General features: G+C 43.0%; 1 protein-coding gene across 2 annotated transcripts in view; it reads left to right on the top strand.

Annotated features, from left to right (window-relative positions):
* The window catches only part of CPNE4 (copine 4), a 243,803-nt gene that overhangs the window by 134,800 nt on the left and 88,087 nt on the right, over positions 1 to 20,916 (top strand). For both annotated transcript variants that reach the window (XM_050708809.1, XM_035549705.2), the window contains exons 4-7: positions 5,390 to 5,461; positions 7,988 to 8,062; positions 19,374 to 19,457; positions 20,365 to 20,454. In XM_050708809.1, coding sequence (XP_050564766.1) covers positions 5,390 to 5,461; positions 7,988 to 8,062; positions 19,374 to 19,457; positions 20,365 to 20,454 — 321 coding nt within the window. The remainder of the gene's footprint in view (positions 1 to 5,389; positions 5,462 to 7,987; positions 8,063 to 19,373; positions 19,458 to 20,364; positions 20,455 to 20,916) is intronic.

The following is a 20,916-nucleotide window of genomic DNA, read 5'->3' as shown; positions in this document are numbered from 1 at the left end:
TACACTACATACTAATTAAATTTGAAGACGTTTTATGCTATTGATAAGCTATTTCCTGTGATAGCATTATTGCCTCTTGTGATATGGATATCTTTTTTTTTTCCTGCATGTTTTCATTGACTATTTTCAGGCACAGATCTTTAACAGGAACAGGGAGAGGTGTAATTCAAATGTAAAAAAGCTGTGAGCTGATCAGTACTATAGGGAACAAAGCAAATCTTGAAGAGACATGAGTATGGTACAGCAAGTATCATATGTACAGAAGGGATGATTACAGCAATAAAATTGGCTCTACCAGCAAAAAAGAAAGAAAAGTGTTAGCAGTTATAGAGAATGAAATTTTCTTCATTATGGACACATATGTCTGAACTTCTTCTCTTGCAGCGTTTTCTTGGTATCTGTGAACTCATTCCCAAAACTTTTTCTTCATGAGAGCAGAGTTAAGGCCACTGGCACCTACCTGCTGTCTGGTCTCTCTTTGTGTTAAAATGTAGTACATTTGCTGTGTCTCTGCCACCATTCATAGAAAGTATTTGGTGGGTTCAAAAGTGGCTGGGGAATAAGATGTGCTATACACAGCTGGTGTTAGTGCCTTGGTGCTTTTATCCAAAATGTTGCATCTGTTAGTACTTCTTAAATAAAAATAGCAAGGCACCTTTTATATATTTTAAATTGGAAATAGGATCAAAGAGCAACATGGGAATTCAGTTTTAATCACAGCAATCTCTTAAGATCTGTCGTTACCCTATTTGTATTTGGATGTAGTAAGGCAAATTTAGATCATCTTTAGGGGAATTTCTTGCCTCTGTCTTACCCAGAGCTGATATCCCTTGGCAGTACAGACCAGAAATCTAGTTGAGATGACGTTCATAGGAGGTAAATAGGAATGGCTTCATGTGCGTGCCCCCCTCTATAAAACACAGCAGCTGCTTTTACATTCTGTTCCTATTCCTGCCTCTTGCAAATGTATTAAGTATGATACATATTATTGGACATGTGGCTGTCTTAGACCAGGACTGTGTAGTAATTTATATGTGGCTGTCACCACAAATAACCTTAACTTCACCTCTTAATTCTCTCTTTGCTTCACCTCTTAAATCTCTGAGGTTTCTACATCCATTTGTTCACTGATAGGTCATGCTTCTAATAAAATGTTCATGAAAAAAGCATGTTCTGGAAACGTAATGAGGTCTACTAGGTCTTAAGTGGATTCTAATGTCTGTATTTTCGAAAGAAGAGAGGCATTTACTTCCTGCACTTTTCACATCAAGTTGCACAAAATATCTTTTCTCTGAAAGCAAAGTTTTAAACTGAAAGTTTTTGAAGCTGAAGTCAAACCAGACTCCTGATGGTTAATTATAATAAGCCATTTTGCAAGTTCAGGCATGTCTTTAACCCTGAACTTAGGCAAATATTTTCTAGGCCCATGAGTTATTGCTGTTTAGGACTCACTTTCTGGCAATCAGATCATCTGATACTTGTTATGATGATGTTCAGGAGATGATTTACACTGATACATAAACAATAAATATGTTATATAATAGATGGCAGCATCTGGAGAAGTGGCTCTTTTCACCAGTGAGATGCTTTTTGTACGCTGCATGAATAAAAAGGGCAATTTCCTGCTAGAGAATACTGATTTCTTATCAGTTATCACAATGATAGTCTGCTGATCCTAAATCACTAATGACAGTTTGAGGCAATGATCTTGGCACATTATTGCCAGATGGAAGATTCATTTTGCTGACCATATAATTAACAACTGGTAAATGTTTGCACACAAATACACATATTTACATATGTGGGGCCCTCACTGTGTCATAACAGTGCTAATGGCTTAGAGAGCTAGTTTTATTAATGTGATCCAGTAATGGGAACATCAGAATAAATTACGTTCTCTGGAGCTGTGAGCTGGCTGTCACCTGCATGAGAGCTCCCAAGCTTTAGGTTTTTGTCTGCCCAATGCCACTTGAAAGCTACAAAATTTTCCAAAGCAGCAAAAGGAGCTGTAGGGATTTGAGTCATTCATGAGGAAAAGTCCTGCTGTCTTTAAAGGAGGCTAGCTGAAGGACAGTTTCCCTTCCAAGTTCTGCATCATACTGGGGATACATATATTTAACATATCTGAAGAGGTTTCTGGTACACAACACCCACAGCTTTCAGTGGAAGAGCTTAATGTATTTTACAGTGTTGTCTGTATGTCTTGGGAAAAGCAGAGAAGTCATAGAGATTTATCTGTCCTGCTCCCCAGATGCCATAATTCATTGTCAGATACAAAACCCACAATTTAATAATATATTGAGAATAATCTATCATAATTATGTATCACCTTTCATCCAAGAATCTCAAACAAGGTTGTGTAACTTGCTTCTCACAGTTCACAGGAACACAACAATTTTTATTTGAAGCTGTTTAGCTGGCAAGAAAAGAGAGCTATGAGTTAAGGGTGAGTTAAGGGGTTGCAGTGAACAAGATCCTAGGAAACAAGGACGTCTGAATTCTGAAATTACTGGTCTTCTTCCATGCTCTCTGAGCTGCATTGCTTGCAGCCACAGACCAATATTTTTGGTGAAATCCTTAATTTTGGAAATGTGAATGAGGATGGCAGCAGTTGGCTTATGGAAGGCAGTCCAAAAAGAAGGAGTGCAAATTATCCGTTTAAGTAATCACCAGATGCAAAATTGCAGGGTTAGAAACAGCTGGCAAAGAAAAATCTGAAATGATCATAAATATAAATAGTATCAGTGTCATGGTGCTCAGAAAAAAAGTCAAATGTAATTCTAGAGTATATGAGTACAAGACTTGTCGCTTGCAGGACATTAGAAGCTTCTCTTGCATAAGAAGGATCTCATAGAATCATAGAATATCCCGAGTTGGAAGGGACCCATAAGGATCATCAAGTCCAACTCCTGGCACCGCACAGGTCTGCCCAAAAGTTTAGACCATATGACTAAGTGCACAGTCCAATCTCTTCTTAAATTCAGACTGGCTTGGTGCAGTGACTACTTCACTGGGGAGCCTGTTCCAGTGTGCGACCACCCTCTCGGTGAAGAACCTCTTCCTGATGTCCAGCCTAAACTTCCCCTGCCTCAGCTTAACACCGTTCCCATGGGTCCTGTCACTGGCGATTACGGAGAATAGGTCACCTGCCTCTCCACTCCCCCTTGCAAGGAAGTTGTAGACCGCAATGAGGTCCCCCCTCAGCCTCCTCTTCTCCAGGCTGAACAGGCCCAGTGACCTCAGCCACTCCTCATATGGCTTCCCCTCTAGGCCCTTCACCATCTTCATCACCCTTCTCTAGACACTCTCCAACAGTTTAATGTCCTTTTTGTACTGTGGTGCCCAGAACTGCACACAGTACTCGAGGTGAGGCCGCACCAGTGCAGAGTATCTGAAGTATTATGTCCAATTTTGAGCATTGTTCTAAGAGTAGGATATGGACCAGTCAGTGAGGGCTCAGCAGAGAGTGTTGATAATGGTTTGTTGTCTGCAAAAATCTGGTCAAAAAGGAAAAATAGGACATACTTCGGTTCTGTAGTCTTGGAAAGACTGGAGATATGATATTAGCCTTCAGATATAAAGATTGCCTGAAAGAGAAAGGGAAAACAATTCTTACTTATTCATGGTGCATTAGACAGAAAAAATGGGCTTTAATTACAGAGAATCAGGTTAGTTCTTAGGCAAATATGTTTATGGTGAGGATAACAAGTAGCATAATAAATTGCTGGAGTAGGGTGTTTCTCGGCCTCTGGGTGTCTGAGACACATCTGTCAGGTGTAGGTGAGCCAGTGGTAGCTGGTCCTGCATTAGGACTGGGGAGCTGGACAAAGGGATTCTGAAGGTCCTGTCCACCCCTGTGATAACACCCCTGTCTCACATTTAAAACTCTTTTAAGGCTTGCTTCTGCCCTGCTGCCTCCATGACAGTAGCTGAGTAGAATCTGACGTGTTATTTCCGTGTTTCTGTTCAATTCAGAAAATTGATGAATCCCCATGGTGATGTTAGGCCAAAATTTACGTCCTATTTGGTCCTATCTCACAGCACCTTTTTTGGCTGGCTGCGATTTCGCATTACTCACCCTGTTTTGACTCTGGCTGCTACTTACTGGCCTGGCTTATTGCTGTAATGTGTGTAATGCCCAGGACTCTCTCAAAGTGCCTGGAGCTGTTCTTTTCCCTTGATGTCTGCCTCTTTCTTACAATGAATATTTCTGTATATTTTCCCAAAGATCTCTGTTTGTGGTTCATTTTATTTGAAGTGTTATGGATTAGCCATCCAGGTGAAGAAACAACCTTCCTAGGGCTTGTTGAAAGAACTTCCTAGGGCAGAAACAACCTTTTGCTCAGTGTCTGTGCAGCACATGGTAGGCATAGTGCAATCCTGCTCCAATTTTATTACATTAAAAATAATATTAATTGTGGCTCCTAAGGTGTGTATAGAATTACCTCTACATCTGGCTGCATTTTGAAGTTTTCCAATGAAAGAAAGAAAGAGAGAGAGAGAAAGAGGGGGAAAAAAAAAAAAGAAAGAAAAAGAAAAGGGAAACATTTTAAGACAACATTAACTTTATAGAGAGGAAGAAAGGAGAAACCTAACATTACTGGATGATCAACTGTAGCTTACCAGTTATGCATTGCTTTAAGTTTTTTTCCTTTTCTATTATTTTTACTGGTCTACTTTTAAATGTTACAAGATTGTTATGAAAATGTAATGGTTATTGGGATAGGAAACAATATGTTTTGTCAGTGTCACTTTAGTAATATTTATTTGAAGTATATTTGTAAATTGGTGAATGGACAAGTTCATTTACAGTGCTGAGTTCCAAAGGAGGTCTGGTACCTGGGAAGCAAAAGAGACAACTTTGGAAATAAAAACTGTGGGGCAGGGTGCTTGCTGCTGTCCTGAGTTTGGAGTGCTTGATGTCTTGAAATAAAATAGTGTTCTCTTTGAAATGGTTGTCAATTTTCTGCAAAAATAAACGTAGGGTGTTTTTTTTGTGTTTTTTTGTTTTTTGTTTTTTTTGGCAAGTCTGACGTCTGCCCCCTTGTTGGCACCTAAGTTCATTTAAAACTTGCTAACGTCCTGTTACCTCCATCCTTAAAGTAGTTGAGGAAAATCTGACATGCAGTTTTCCACAATTACTCAGTTAACTGTTCTTCCCATTCTGCTTGATCCTGTTGGGGTGCTTTGTCCTTCCATTGCATCCTATGTGCAAAACTCCTGGAGAAACTTTCTTCTCAGCAGTGGTCTTACTGTGCTAGAACTCTGACTGTGGATTAAGGCACTACCTTGATATAAAAACAAACAGAAAAACAACTTAAAATTGAAATCACAATTAACCATGTGTTTACTACAGATTCTAATTTTTTCCCTTTCATTTTTTTTTCAGATTGTTTCTCAGAGGAAACTCTCCAAGTCCCTACTCAAACATGGAAATACAGCAGGGAAGTCATCTATAACAGTAAGCTAGTCTTAAATGCACTTCTATTTTCCTGTTATTTAAAGACATCTAATGTGACTAAATCTCCCTAAAAGCACCATGCTAAGTCACCAGAGAAACCCTTGCTTGAGAAATGCATTTAAATTGTTAATTTAACAGATTCATTTTACTGTTTCTGACAAATGTTTCGTGTAAGGAAATGGCAACAAATAATGTATGATTTGAAAAAAAAAAAAAGTCATAACATTTACTACTACTGCTACTACTTTTAAGTACTTTGATGACAGCACAGAAGTTGTACTGCTTGATTATTTTTATCCAAAGCTCTAGAGCTTCAGAAATTCATTTTGACACACTTCTAGCTGCACTTAAAGTATTGCATACAAACAGTAATTAAATATAAAAGTCTTTCATGGGTAGTATTTGAAAGGTGAGGAGAAAAAAAAAAACAACACACACACCAACACCAAATGCAGAAGCTTTATCATATTAGATATTTTAGCTGTGTTCTAATGCAATTACAGACTGGATAGTTACTTCAGCCCCATGTGTATCTTGAAATCTGAAAATCAATGTATTACCTCTCTTTCATCTTTCTCTTTGCTGGCTTGTTTGCAAGATCAAGCTTGTCTGCACTAACCCTAGCATGCTTGTGACATTTGCAGCTCTGCATTAAGTTAGAGACTATAGTAAAATATTCTGCTTTGGGACTCTCTGCTCAGGAGAGAAGGGGATTGAGAAGGATTTTCTTCCCTGATGTACAATTAACCAGATGGGTTTCTTTTGGCTTTATTGTTTGTTTGTTTTTTTTTTTTTTTCTGGCCTTCAACCACAGAGCAGACTGCAAAATGTGAGAAACAATGCTTTCTGAGAGCCCAGGGAATTTTCTTTCTTAGATTAGATTTCCTTGGTGCCTGGTTGGGAAGCGATTTGCTTAAATGCCTAAGGTGAAACTACTTTTGGTTCTGGGATTGGAAGGAAATCCCCCAGTCTTCTTTCTGTCTGAACAGAGCTAGGAGAGAGTTTTGCTCCCTAAATAAACTGATGTGTTTTGCCCACTGAGATTATCTGGGCAAACTTCACGCCATCTATCCCTGTGGTGTTCTGGACACACCTCCTGTTCCATGAGGGACACAAAGGAGTTTAAGTCTTGTGAAAACACAAATACTCTACTTCAACTAAAATCACTAGGCCTGCTAGTAGAGTTTTCTGGCAAAAATATTTGGTCTGTGATTTACGGGAGGTGAGAGAAGTTGAGTTAATTGTCCCTTCTGGTCTAACACTGGATGATGATGATAAAACATGGACCCAAGTTAGCTTCATTGGCTTCTGGCAAGTGGTATAAAAGAACGGGTTGACTTTACTCAAATGGGAGAAAACTGAACTCAGACAAAAATTACTATGTGAAAAGATTGATGTCTCAACAGAATTAGTGGAAATGGATTCGTTATCATTATTTCTGAACCTGAGGTACTGGGTAAAAGTTCTTAAAAAGTCACGATGCTAACGAAATATATTGCAGCTGTAGGCAGCCTGGCTAACTGCTGGGGGCTGTATATGTGGCTAGTAAAAGCATCAACCACTGCACCTCGGTAGCCTTCAGTGGATTTGAGGAACAGTTGAAATACCCCAGTGGATCCTCGAGGACCTGGAGTCCATGTGGTGGATATGGTCAGACCCTGTCTGGGGAGCCAGTGTGGCTACCAAGAGAGTGGCTGTGGACGTGAAATACCCAGGAAATATGTTTTTTTAGGTGATGTAATCTGTGGGGGGAATTTGTAGGACAGGGAAAGACCAAATAGAATATAATGCAGTTAGTTTCAAAGAACATTTTTCAATGAAGTATCCCATCTTTAGTTAATACCTTCTCTCCACTAGAGTATTTTAATGGCCTAGTCATGAGGGATGCTTTGGTATTTCATTTTTTTAACAACATCACACAGCACAGTGACTTGCGTCATTGTCAGTAAATCTTATGTACCTGAAAGAACTATACTACATTGTTTCAGAGTTACTCTCTTCTGACCCGGTATACGGTAAATCATTTTGTAAATGTACCTATTGCAGTCAAATGATACCAGGAGAACTCTCCTATGGTGTATGTGCCTTTCATTGCAACTAATGAAAAGTGACTTCCCAATTTAGCTTGCTATAGACCTAAATAATGCAACTCATGTATAGCTTTTTTTTTTTCCCCTGGACACGGTGAGTCTGTGTGGAATTCTCCATTGTCCAATCTGAGGGAAGAGTACTTGTTCAGAGGAAAGGGCTTACTGAGGGATGTGGAGGTCTGTCCATTGACAGCTGCTTGATAAGGCACGGTCACATGATGAAAAATGATTCTGTTTTGGAGGTTTAATGAGTTGTCACCCAGCTGGGCAAGTGGTTCACTGAATGCTATTAGTCCTTCCTGATTGCAAAGAGAAATATATTAACTTGTACCACACTTCAGTTTCCTAATGGGGTCTCCAGTCTTCACATTGGCAAATGACATCTTTCTCCATTTTCATTACACCATGCAAAACTCAAATGTAGCTTTCCATTTAGGTGATTGCTGAGGAATTGTCTGGCAATGATGACTACGTTGAACTTTCATTCAGCGCACGGAAATTGGATGACAAGGTAAGCTGCTTGATATTAACCTTACTGAAAGTTGTAAGAATGCCTGCAAATATAATTTGATGAGATTTTCACCTACAGATATTTTTTGCCTCTTATTATTAAACACATCAGAGATTTCAGATCAGTGTTCACAATGAGGCTTTCCTTAAGTTGTAAAGTAATTAGAAAAAAAAATCAAGGGAATCTAATTAAAACCAAGACAATTTAATTATGCTATTGCTAAGACAACTTAATTATTTAAAATGGCACAGATCAGAAGTGCTTAGAGAAGTGAGAAGAAGTGCTTAGAGAAGTCTTTCTATAAGTAGTCAAAGATGATATAGTTGAAGCAAGGATTTTAAAAGCTAGAAAACAGCTCACTCATGATATACTTTCTGATAGTTAAAATCTAGCTTAAATGTGAGTAAAAGACTGTAGCATATTTGTTAAATCCTTTTTCCATTTTTAATAAGCAATTTCTCCACTGACTCACACACTACTCTTCATTATAAGAATTATCTTGCTAAAAGTATCTGATCTTGTTTAGCAATACACGTATAATAAGCACCTGAAGCAATACACAGCCCAGGAAATCTAGGTGACTGCTTGTAAGGCACACTGTCTGTTATTTCAGTGTAATAGATGATACATAATTATTTGAGGTAATCTGGGGAATATCTTTGTAATCTGTAGGTGTCATAAGACCATAACCCTCTTTTAGATAATAGGGCTTTACATATAATTAAAGATCAGATGTTTACAATTGCACTGGATCACAATATCTACCATTACTTTACAAGTAAAGAGTAAATGCTTTATAATGGTAAAGAGTCCCTTCCTACATATGAAGCTTCTCTAATTAAAAACGTATGATAACCCTATACAGAAGTTTACAATTCTGATGCTCCAAGCATGTGCTTGTAAAATTTGACAATTAAGTAGCTTAAAATCAAATCAGAGTATTTTTGGTTACATACATCAGATTTTCAAAATCATGCCATAACTGATGAATAGCATTTTAGGTTGTAACTGCCAGGAAAACTCAGGCAAGCAGAAAGTGATTAATAGTACTGGAATTTATTTATAACAGGTAAATAGCATTACTGTGGTTAGGATCATTAACAATCATAAATGATCAGGACCTTAATTTGTTTCTCATCTGAAAGATGAATTACCTCTTTCTCCAGAGTTGCTGGACTTCTAGTGTTTCTGAATCACATAATTTATTTAGGTGTCGAAATATAGGTTTACCAACCTCGTCTAAAGACAGGCATTTTTAAACCTGATTTCCAAAACTGCACTCGAGATTTTTACTGTTCCACACAGAGTCACATCTAGAAAAAGGAAAAGGTGTGTACGACGTAGTAAGACTTCACTTACTCATTCCTTCTCCACAAATGTAAAATGTAATCCAGTGTAAATGTTATGAGTTACATATGGCTCTTGTTGTTATTAACTGAAAGGATATTGCCAGAGCATGCTTCCAAATTAGGCCGGTGTTGTCTGGGCAATAGCTTTAGAGAGTAGTCGAAATACTTATGGGGATAAGTTAAGGAGGATCATTCAGAAATATTGCAAGAGCATGACCACTATTGCCATTTTAACATGTCTAGTCAAGGTGGGATTCATCTAATAAAAACAAATTCCTGTGTAGTACAGTGTGCAACTCAGGCAGTGATCTTTTTCTGTTATTTGAATCGAAACTCCTGTTTTCAGCTGATGAAAATCACTAAAAGACAGTCACTGTTGAAAGAAGTCTTTCAATTTGCTCCAGCTAGAGGCGTGGCTCTAAAGCTGGCTGAAACTTCGCTTATCTCATTTATAAGAAGAGGCTACGGCTTTTGATATGGCTTAGAATTAACTTTGATGTCAGTAGATGCAAGGCACTACTAGTAATTACTGTTACTAAGATTTGAAGTTCCTTAAATTGCACCATTCATCCATTGATGAAAAAGCATGGGTGCTCCAAAGTCACATAAAGTTTAAAAAAAAACACTAGAGAATAGAGGAAAGCCCATCTGGTGAAAGCCTAAGCATGGTTTTGCATGCCTGTCCCTTCTCAGTGGAGTGAGGATCTGTGCAGAGAGATTATATCAGAGAAGCAAAGTGAGGGCTGGGCCTGGCCTAGGAATCTCCTGAAAGATAGAGGAAGCTTGTGGAGCAATTGCTCATGCTCTGCTACACAGCCACCTCTGTCATATCAGGGTGTCCTGCACTGGTGTCTGTGGAAGTGACAGAAGATAAGTTAAATCTTTTTGTCTAACAACTTGTGGGTAAAAGAATGGGTGAGAGGAGATTCTGCATGTACTTTAAGGATTAAAAAAAAATTCTTCCCGTCCATTACCATCAGTGGTGTCTTGAAAGGACAACAATTTTCTTCTTCCATCCTTTAAAGGAAAGCTTGAAAGGTTATCCAGATTGTGATCCCTGAATAGAAGAGTTTCCTTCACCAGGGAAAAAAGTGTGAACACACATTTTTGGCAGATTAAACAAAGTTTGTTGGTATAATTTATCAGGCAGTATATTTTTTTGTTTGTTTGTTTTTTTTTACTCCCCCCATGTAAAACTGCAAGAGTTTTAGAGGTGCCATAAAACAAATAAAGCCTATGCAATTTTTCCTGAAGGGGTGACTGAAACATTCAGTACAGGATTATAGAAAGTCACAGTAAGAAAGTTTCCTTTAGTTAACTGACTTTGCAGAAATAAAGGTTGTGGTTTTATTACAGTACTTGTTTGGACGGTATAACTGCATTTTCATGTTTTATTGAAGCCCAGTCAGCTCAGATGGCACATCTTTGTTTCAAGAGATCCACTGAGAACACTTCACAGAGGAACAATAACTTTTGGAAAGGTTCTATTGCATTAATAGCTGTGTCACAATTACCATAACAAGCAGCTACATTTTTATGATAGCTGTAATAAATTATGAGCAGTGAGGCAGGAAAACTGCCTTTCCTGTTCTAAGAGAGGCAGTTATCATGGCTTGAGATTCTCCAGCAAATGTCTGTAAAGTAAAAGCTAATACCACTTTTTAATGTATTTCCTCATGCTGTGGTTTAACCCAGCAGGCAGCTAAGCACCACACAGCCATTCGCTCACTCCCCTCCACTCAGTGGAATGGGGGAGAGAATCAGGAAAGAAAAAGTAAAATTCATGGTTTCAGATAAACACAGTTTAATAGGACAGAAAAGGAAGGAAAAGTGATTATAATAATTATAACAATGGATTATATGAAACAAGTGTTACACAATACAATTGCTCAGCACCCACAGACTGATGTCCAGCCAGACTCCAAGAAGCAGCCACCCGACCCTGGCCAGCCCCCCCCACTTTTATTGTTCAGCACTACTCCTCCACATGATGTGGGACATCCCTTTGGCCAGTTTGGGCCAGCTGCCCTGGCTGTGTCCCCCTTGTGCAACCCCAGCCTCCTCGCTGGCAGGGTGATATGGGCAGCTGAAATGTCCTTGACTCTGTGTAAGCACTGCTCTGCAGAAATTAAAAAATCGGTGTGTTATCAGCATCACTGCCATCCGAAATCCAGAACACAGCTCCATACCAGCTACTGGGAAGACAATGAACTCTGTCCCAGCTGAAGCCAGGGCAGCCTCGTGTACTTCCCAGTGTTCTTCTACCATCTCCTCAAAAGCATTCCTGAGTGTGCATTTTACGGAATCCCACTTCTGACAACAATGAAGTTCATGCTGTGACCTTCCAAAGGTTTGAGCCCTTCAGGGATGCCCCCCGGCCTGCGGGCGTGAAGAGATGGCAAGTGGGAGTTGGTAGGATGCTGCAATACACAAGGACACGGAGGCTTTCTTTGCTGAAAAGTTCTCTTTATTACACATAGCCACAAACCACCACTAGGCAATATTCTGTGATTAAAGGCAAGTATGGAGAGGGGTATTAGGCTAATTAAGAAAAGCCATCTTGGAAGAGACCAAACCCAGGAGTGGGCCCCGGGGGTTGGCGCCAAGGAATCAAGAACAAAGTGTCACTGCAAAGACATGAGACTCCCATCAGAGAGTTCAGAGTCAGCTGGGCATCCCCAGCAAAGGTTCAATGGGTTAGGATGCTGTGTAGGCAAGAACAATTTGTGCAGCACAGGAAGTTCTGAGGGAGAGAGGCGCTCCATTTTGGGTTGAAAAGGAGTCCTTTTTCTATCAAGAGAGACAGAAGAGGGCAGAGGACACCACCTCCTTAGAGCAGCCAAAAGCCGCTGCTAATTTCTGTGTTTCAGCTGAGACAAGCGATAGACACCGATGCTTCCTAGTCTCTGAGAACGGCACCTTTCGCAGAGCCATTCCTCCTTCTCAGACAGTGCGTTGCTCTTGTAGTTCCTTGCTTTTGCCCTTGGTGGTGGTATCTTCAGGAAGTCTCTGGTTCTTAGGTACCCTTAGGCTGCACTTGCAGGAGGCCAGCAGCGCCTTCCAAGGATGCTGCAGGCTGCCAGGCCCGGTTCCCCAGCTGGCAGGCGTTCTCTTCTGGCAGGCTTTTAGGAGACTTTTGCTGTCAGCTTTTGTCCCAGTCGGGCCAGGTCACCTCTGTGGCTGCTCCCATCCCCAGCACTTTCCCATTCCCATGTTGACTTCTCATCCCCCAAATGACTTCTCACCCCCAAGTCTCACTCGGGGACCCGCCACCCGCAGCCGCTCCCCATCAGGAGCAGACGTCCCCAAACCAATCTGTGGCGCAGGCAGAGGACTGCGTTCAGTCCATCCCCCCCATCCCCTCCCCCCCGCCCCGCTGACCGATGCAGGAATAAGTGCAGGCAGAGGCTTTGCAGGGTGGAAAAGTTGTAATTTATTCCTGGGGTAATTGTGGCTGCCACCCCCCAGCCCGTCCCCAGGTGAGGCGCGGCCGCCTGCTCAGTTGCGGGGCCTGGCGTGGCGGCCCGCGTGGTCACCAGACCCCGGCTCCTCCTGCTGGACCCGACGTAGCCACTCTATGTCCTCGGTGTCGTCGTACCACAGGGACAGTGGCAGTCTGTGCCTGTCCTGCCCCAAGCGCCAGGAGCGGCTGCGGACAAGCTGTCGCGCTTCAGAGGGGCTGCGCTCCCTGCGCCTGGGCGAGGCGCTGCGGGAGCGGTAGCTTGAGGGGCTCCTCTGCCGCTGCTGCTGCTGCTGCCGCTGCCCCAGCCGCGCGTCGCGTTGGAATCTTCTGCGGGGTTGTTGGGCCAGGCGCACAACTGCAACGATGGGCCCGCGGCACAGCGGGCAGGTGTCTCTTTCAGCGGCCCAGGCCTGGATGCACTGCAGGCAGAAGGAGTGCCTGCAGGGGTCCACGCAAGCTGTGTTGGACAGCTGGTCCAAGCAGATGGGGCACGTCTCGTCCCCGGGGGCCTCCTCTGGCTGCTGCTGCTGTTGCTGGTTCATGGTGCCTGCAGCCGCTGCGACGTGGAGCTGGTTGTCCTCTGGGGGAGGCTGCCCTGGTGCCAGGCGCTTAGCAGCAGCCTGGGGTCTTCAGCACCTCCCTTGCCTCGCGGGTTGGCAGCAGGACCTCGACGCCTCAAGTGCCACCAGCGTGCTGGCAGCAGGACTACTGCAGATAGAACCAGGAAGAAAACAGACATCAGCTTTCTAGGTTCAACCAAGTTGTCTAGAGTACTGTAGCTGTCAACATTCCGCATATGGACTGCAAACATTGCTATTAGAATGGCAAATATGCTTATGATTGGTTATACTTGGCAAGACTGCGCTTAGGACAGACGAGGTACAGAGATGTCTATAGATTTGAGACCATTACCGAAGGCCCTCGATGGCTTGCGTGCAACAAGACTGGCTTCGCGTGTGCCTCTTGCCACACCTCCGCCTCTCTCTCTCCTTCCAGCCGTGGAAACTCGAGCTCTCGACTACCACCGGCCGGACTGGCCGCGGGCGCGCCGCTCAGGGCACTTATAGCCAGCCACCTTTTGTGAGGCCATAGGGTGACATCAGAAGGGTCTCGGGGTGTCGCTGATGGCAGCGCTGACAGAGGTCACCTGACCGTTGTGAGACAATGCTGACGTGAGATGGCTGCTCCACGCTGACAGGAGCCACGTCTGCCAGGCTGGGGTCCAGGCCAGGAGGTCAGCCTGGGAACTGCCCCTGGGAGCCAGGGATGTCCTTGACGTGCAGCTGGACACCTGAGCGTTGGAGGCATCCTGAAGAGACCATGGAAACAACGAGTACAAAACACAAAATGTGTAACAGTGACCCGAAGGGATTGCTGAAATTGCTCAGTTGTTGTATCAGCCTCACGCGATAAGAAGACTCAGCTGTATGCACAAAATCCAGGCTGAAGAAGGAACACGGTGCCCAAAGTAGAACTTAAAACAATTAAGTTAGCTGAGTTTATAAAAGATCAAAAGTGCTGAAGCAGTTAAACAATGACTGAGCATGTGCAAAACGGAAAGAAGTTGAAGACGAAAAAAGCTATGAGCCTTTATCAGAAAGCCCCCAAAGTGCGACCACCAGAGGTTACTGCGCCTGCGATAGTAGGAGGGGCAATATGATAATTAGGTCTGAGAAACCATTATCATAAATCCTGCCCTTTCTTGCAAACTGCATGAATAGGGATGTCACCGTACCATAAATAAGTAGTCCTTGTCTTGCTTAGGTGTACGTGTTGGGTGGAATTATCCCCCACATACCCAGCGCTGTTAATAAAGAATACCTGCTTTCTAATTCTCCCAAAGGAGTCTTGGAAAGTTGCATTGCCTTTTGCGTTCCACCATTGATGAGGACACAACAAGAAAGTGAGGAAGAACTTATCGCCTGGGAAGGTGGAAATTGGCCAGAGACAGTGGGAACGTGACTGAGAAACCTAGGGTTGTTTAGAGAAAATCAGGAGCATCGCCACCTCTTGGCTGTCTCAGGAGGACGATAGAAACGAGCAGCGCCTCATTGGTTACGTGAAGTGGTGGCATCCTGTGCCATCTTGTGTCAGTGGTGTAAAAGGGGCCTGTTTTTTACCCAGAAGGAAGCTCCCAGAAGGGTTGGGGATGGAAGGAACCTCTGGAGGTCATCTGCTCCAACCCCCCTGCTGAAGCAGGGCCACGTAGAGCCGTACGGCCGCTGGGCACCGCTGACAAGAGCCTGTGGTGGTTTTACTCGGGTGGGCAGCTAGGCTCCCCCACAACCGCTCTCTCACTCCCCCTCCTCAAAGAGGAACGGGGAGAAAATATGATGAAAAGGGCTCAAGGGTTGCGATAAGGACAAGGAGATCGCACAGTAATTATCGTGACGGGCAAAACAGGCTGAGCATAGGGAGACAGTAAGATTTATTGCTTATTACTAACGAGCTAGAGAAGTGAGAAACAAAGGAAAGAAACCAAAAGCACCTTCCCCCCCATCTACCCTCTTCCACCTCCTCCCCCCAAGCGGCGCAGGGGAACGGGGGAATGGGGGTTATGGTCAGTCTACAGCGCTTCTTCTCCGCCGCTCCTTGTCGGTCACTCTCGTCCCCTGTGCTGTGGGGTCCCTCCCACGGGATGCAGTCCTTGCTGAACTGATCCGGCGTGGGCTGCCCACAGGCAGCAGCTCTTCAAGAACTGCTCCAGATATGGGTCCATACCACGGGGTCCATCCCTCTGAAGCAAACTGCTCCAGCCTGGATCCCCCATGGGCAGCAGCTCCTGCATGGTCTCCTCTCCATGGGCTGCAGGTCTGGCCCGGAATCTGCTCCGGCAGGGGTCCTCCGCAGGCCGCAGCCTCCGTCAGTGCAGGTCCACCTGCTCCACCGTGGTCTCCTCCACGGGCTGCAGCGTGGAACCCTGCTCCACCGTGGTACTCCATGGGCTGCAGGGGGACAGCCTGCTTCACCATGGTCCTCACCACAGGCTGCAGGGGACTTCTGCTCCGGCGCCTGGAGCACCTCTCCCCCTCCTTCTTCACTGACCTTGGCGCCTGCAAGGCTGTTCTTCACTCCTCTCACTCTCCCAGCTGCTGTGTGGCGCAGCGTTTTTTTTTTTTCCCTGTCTTAAATCTGCTCTCACAGAGGCGCAAAACAACATCACTTATTGGCTCAGCTCTGGTGGGCAGTGGGGCCCTTACCAAACATGGGGCAGCTTCTAGATCCTTCTCACAGAAGCCACCCCTATGGCCCCCTGCTACCAAAACCTTGCCACGTAAACCCACTACAGAGCCTGGCTCCGTCTTCTTTGCATCCTCCCTTTGGGGATGTCTAGACATTGCTATGATCCCTCCGAACCTCCTTTCATCCGGGATGAATGCACGGTGATGCACAATGCAATTGCTCCCTGCCCACTGAGTGATGATGCCCAGACAGACCCCGCGTGGTGGCAGCCACCCTCCGGCCAACCCGCTCAGTCCCAGTCTTCAGCACGACCCCATACGGTATGGGACATGGCTCTGGCCAGTTTGGGCCAGCTGTCCTGGCTGCGTCCCCTCCCAGCTCCTGGTGCACCCGCAGCCTCCTGGCTGGCAGGGCGGTATGGGCAGCTGGAACGTCCTTGACTCTGTGTAAGCACTGTTCTGCAACAACTGAAAGACTGTTTTTTTATCAGCATAACTCTCATCCTAAATTCAAGACACAGCACCATACCACCTACTAGGAGGACAATTAACTCTATCCCAGCTGAAACCAGGACACCTCAGTATTGAACTACTAAAAAATTCTTAATTGCTTTGGCCTGCTACTGATGAATTTCCAAAACTGATTAGTGTCTTTTCTGAGGGACCTTTAACTTGACTCCCTAAACCTGAGTTTTAAAAACTGTCATGTTCTGAAAATGAGCATACCAAAAGATGTGTCAAACAAGGTGCTCAGAAACAGAGGTGGTTAATTTTTTAAAGTTTAAACCATGTATTTGTGTTAATATTGTGTAACTGCCACACATACTGAAAAAGCAGTGTGCATTATGCTAGGAGCAAATGCATTACATTAATCATTCAAGCATTATTAAATTATCAAAACATTAAACCTTTATTGCTGCTATTCTTCTTTCAGAAGATTCTCATGTGAGGTAAAGCAAAGCTGATAGATTTAGCGTAACAACAAAAATGCTTTGAAAATGTTAATAACTAAGAAAATGTTTTCATTTAGCATATCATTTTTAAGTTGTTATGGAACATCTTCAATATTGAAGGATTTGAGGCTTTTACCTTGATTCTGCAAGGAATTAAGCTTTGTTTTTGCATTGAGGAGGGGCAATAGAAGCTATCATCCAGAGTGAAAATCTTTCCCTTCAGATGGTATTGCCTTGGTTATTAAAACCAGATATTAAAAATTACTTCCCTAGTGCTGAGGTTTGCTCTGTCAGTTTTCATGATACTCAGCTCAAAGTGATACTATATTTTGAGTCTTCTTACACAAAATCCTGTTATCCTTTCTGAAGTTTTCTGCACTGTGGGGTGTATTCTTTTGGATGTATCATTTTGAGGTGTTTTCTTTCAGATAACTTTTCTTACCAAATTTGTGTTTCATAAAGAATCCATTAAACTTTAAGCTTTTACTCACCCTTAAACAATATGCTTATGAGTAAGAAGAGGCAGCTCAATCATTTTTAATCCCATGCACTCTGGATTTTGGTGTCACTATGATTAAACCAGCTGCCTCACTCTCTTCTCTGCTGCGCAGTAGTAATCTGGCAGAATTTGATCACCAAAGCCCCTTACAGACCAGAAGTTTCAAGCACTGAATTCAGTCCACATACTAAATCTATATCAGGGCCTTGAGGAAAACTCTCGAGTTACAGACTTTGTTGGGTTTTGTGCTAGTTCTACACACTCTTACATTAAATGTATCATAACAATGTAATTGGAAAAAATGGTCGAACATACAGCTTTGTTGTTTAGAGCTCCATGTGATAAAGTTTAACAGATGCACACATACATGCTTTGCATCAGTTTCTAAACACACCATTGCCTTTTCTCTAGCAGAAAAAGAAACAGGTCACTCACAGAACAACACATTGAACACAGCAGCATTGACAGATTTCATCTTTAGGGAATGGAAAAGAATTTAGGTTGCTTGAGTCTTGCCCAAGACTGCATGGTCCCTAGAGATCCATCTCCTTCTCCAGACATTCAAATTCTGGTTTCCATTTTCAAAGCTCTGATTTCTTTGCTTGCTTGCACTAGTAACATTGTGCTGAAGACAAATTTGACCAAAATGATGTGCCTAGACTTTAGCTAACATTCAAAGCTGTTCCTATCCCAATGGCTATCTTGCCAGTATGGCAGACATTTGGTGAGGAGAAAAGGGTAGAACTAACTATGCATATTACAATTATTTTTATACTAACACTTGCATAGAAACACCAGGAGAGCAAACAGAATTGCTCTCTGCCCCAGATAGATGCAGAGGTCTGTGGAGGTTTGGGATGTGGCCGATAGAGAAAAATAATATCCGTATGCATAAAGTTAGTCGTGATTCTGTTGAAGAAGGAAATGAAGATGGGAGTCATGATTCGAGAAAATGGATGGGGACCATTTGAATCCGCCTCCTGTGGATTAACTCCACAGTGAGCAATTTGAATTAGCTGGCTTTTCCCCTCCAGCTGTGGAGGTCTAACACCCAGCAACCCTTCCTCCAGCCAGTCAGCTTGCACAGAAAAAAGAGGATGTTGTTAAAACTAAAAAGGCTGTGGTGACACTGCGGCTCTACTATAGAAAGCAACTTAATTTAGGTTTAAGAATTCTCTGACTTGTAAGATAATTGCAAATCCATGAGAGGTATGTTATGGTACAACACGTATGTGAACCCAAATGCCTGTCACAGATTTTCTTGATAGAGATGCCAAGTAATATTTTGCATTTACCTGCTCTGTTTGTCATCCTTACATGGTTCATGTTTTCACATTCTAAAGAGGACTTGCTTTTCTAACCTTCTCTAATTCATCTTGCCAATGCTTGTGTTAGCTGGTAGCAGCATGATGTCTTGGCCAGTTAACTTCTATTTTGAGAGGGTGGACAAACAGGGTGTAATGTAGTGCCACTGTAGAATATGCTTCAAAGTACACTGCATGATAAAAACTGATGTCAAAAGACTAAGCAGGTTTGGAGGCAGAAATAAACAAGCTAGGTCAGTGAAGGAGCTAAAGCTCAGGAACTTAGACTGGGTCTACAAAGGTTAAAAAAAAAATAAAGTGTGATTTTACCATTCTGCCTACCATGATTGAATAGCCAAACTGAGAACAACAGCAGTGCCATGGAAGTCCTTGTGGAACAAGCACAAGAGTGAAATATTGCTGAGGGACACCAGGAGGTCTCACTAAAACCACGCTGGTACTCTTTTTTCATTAGCAGTCAGGAAAGCACAGGTGCAGTGTGTCTGAAAGGCTCAAAGAAAAAGAATTCTCAAGAGTAACCTGTCCTATGTTTTATTTTAGGATTTTTTCAGCAAATCTGATCCTTTCCTGGAGATTTTCCGGATGAATGATGATGCAACCCAGCAACTTGTTCACAGGACTGAGGTAAGGAATAGGGTTGGGTTTACTTTCCAAGGACACAGGTAGGTTGTCAGGAGGAGTAGTTTGTGCTTCCAATGTCAAAGAAGTATTGCCAGCACCCATGTTTAAAAACCCTTCTATCTCTGCTTTAATTATTGACTAATGGGTATCGGGTCTTGACTTATGCACACAAGGGTAAGGGAAGATGGTACTGAAGACAAATATTTAAGTTTAATTAAACTGGAAGATACTCTGTTTGCAGGTCAGTACTTATGCATATTTTATTTAGCCCAAACCATGCTACAGACATTTTCCTATTAATGCTATGTTACATCCGCTTGGCTCCTCATAGCTTGCTGTGATAAAAATATTTGTAATCTGGGTGCTTTACATTTGTTTCTTATGCCACAATATTGTTACTGCTTCCATGGCAATGAGTGGCAATGTCTTTAAAAGCAGCATCTAGGTGTACGGGCTGGAGTTATGCTGGGTATTTGGGGTTGTGATCCTATTTGTTATGTATCCCATAAAGTCTTCTACCAGGGAAGACCATGTGTCCATAAGTTGATACTGCCCATCCCCACTGCCAAGGCCTTCATCTCTTCCATGGCTTCCAGTTCAGAGATGTATCCCACAGCCTTCCTTTTGTGGGTTATGCCCCTACTACAGCGTGGCAGTGCTGGGGCATTCTCTGTAGTGTGAGCTGGACACAGGCCCATTTCCCCGCTTGTGCTCCTTTCTGGGGCTTTCCAGAGCAGGTTTGTTGGAAACTGCAGGTTGCTCCAAGGCAGGTATCCCGTGCATGTTGTTCACCAAACCTCCAGCTCAGTTGTTTTCTCCTCTTTATGGTGCTACTATTTTTAAAATTGTGGCTCTTGTTAGTAGAAATGTGCAAATATTCAGGCTTCCCTTCATTTCTTTTCATTCTCAGGTTGTGATGAATAACTTAAATCCAGCCTGGAAGACCTTTAAAGTATCTGTAAATTCTCTGTGCAGCGGAGACCAGGATCGCAGGCTAAAGGTCAGAAGCAGTTCCTACTTTCTGAATAGTTTTTACTCATAGAAAACAACTTTCTCTCCCATTTTCTGTTGAAGATTCCTACTCTGTTCTGCACTCTGACAGACAAGATGATCACACAGCTGTTTTATGATTACCACAATCAAATTAAAGATGCAGAGAAGTGGTAATCCACTGTAATCAGTAGATTATTTTCCATGTTTCCTACATTAACCTGGAAAAATAATGGGGCTGTTTTTGCAAACCAGTTGAATAATTTGAACTCAGCACCATTCAACTGGTGTAAGTATACTCAAGAGAAGTGGTAACCCTGCAACCGTTTTAGCTACTTCCTCACTTTTATGGCTGGAGACCTTCTGTAGGAAACATTGAATAATGAGCTCTGTTAACATATATGAAAAATGGGGTGGCCACAAAAAGACCCATGCTATAGTAATGACAGTGTAACTATTTAGCAGAAAGACT

The sequence above is a fragment of the Cygnus atratus genome, chromosome 2, assembly GCF_013377495.2.
Source record: "Cygnus atratus isolate AKBS03 ecotype Queensland, Australia chromosome 2, CAtr_DNAZoo_HiC_assembly, whole genome shotgun sequence".
Classification (NCBI taxonomy): Eukaryota; Metazoa; Chordata; class Aves; order Anseriformes; family Anatidae; genus Cygnus; species Cygnus atratus.
The sequence above is the reverse complement of the archived record's forward strand: the minus strand, read 5'-3'. Positions and strand labels throughout refer to the sequence as shown.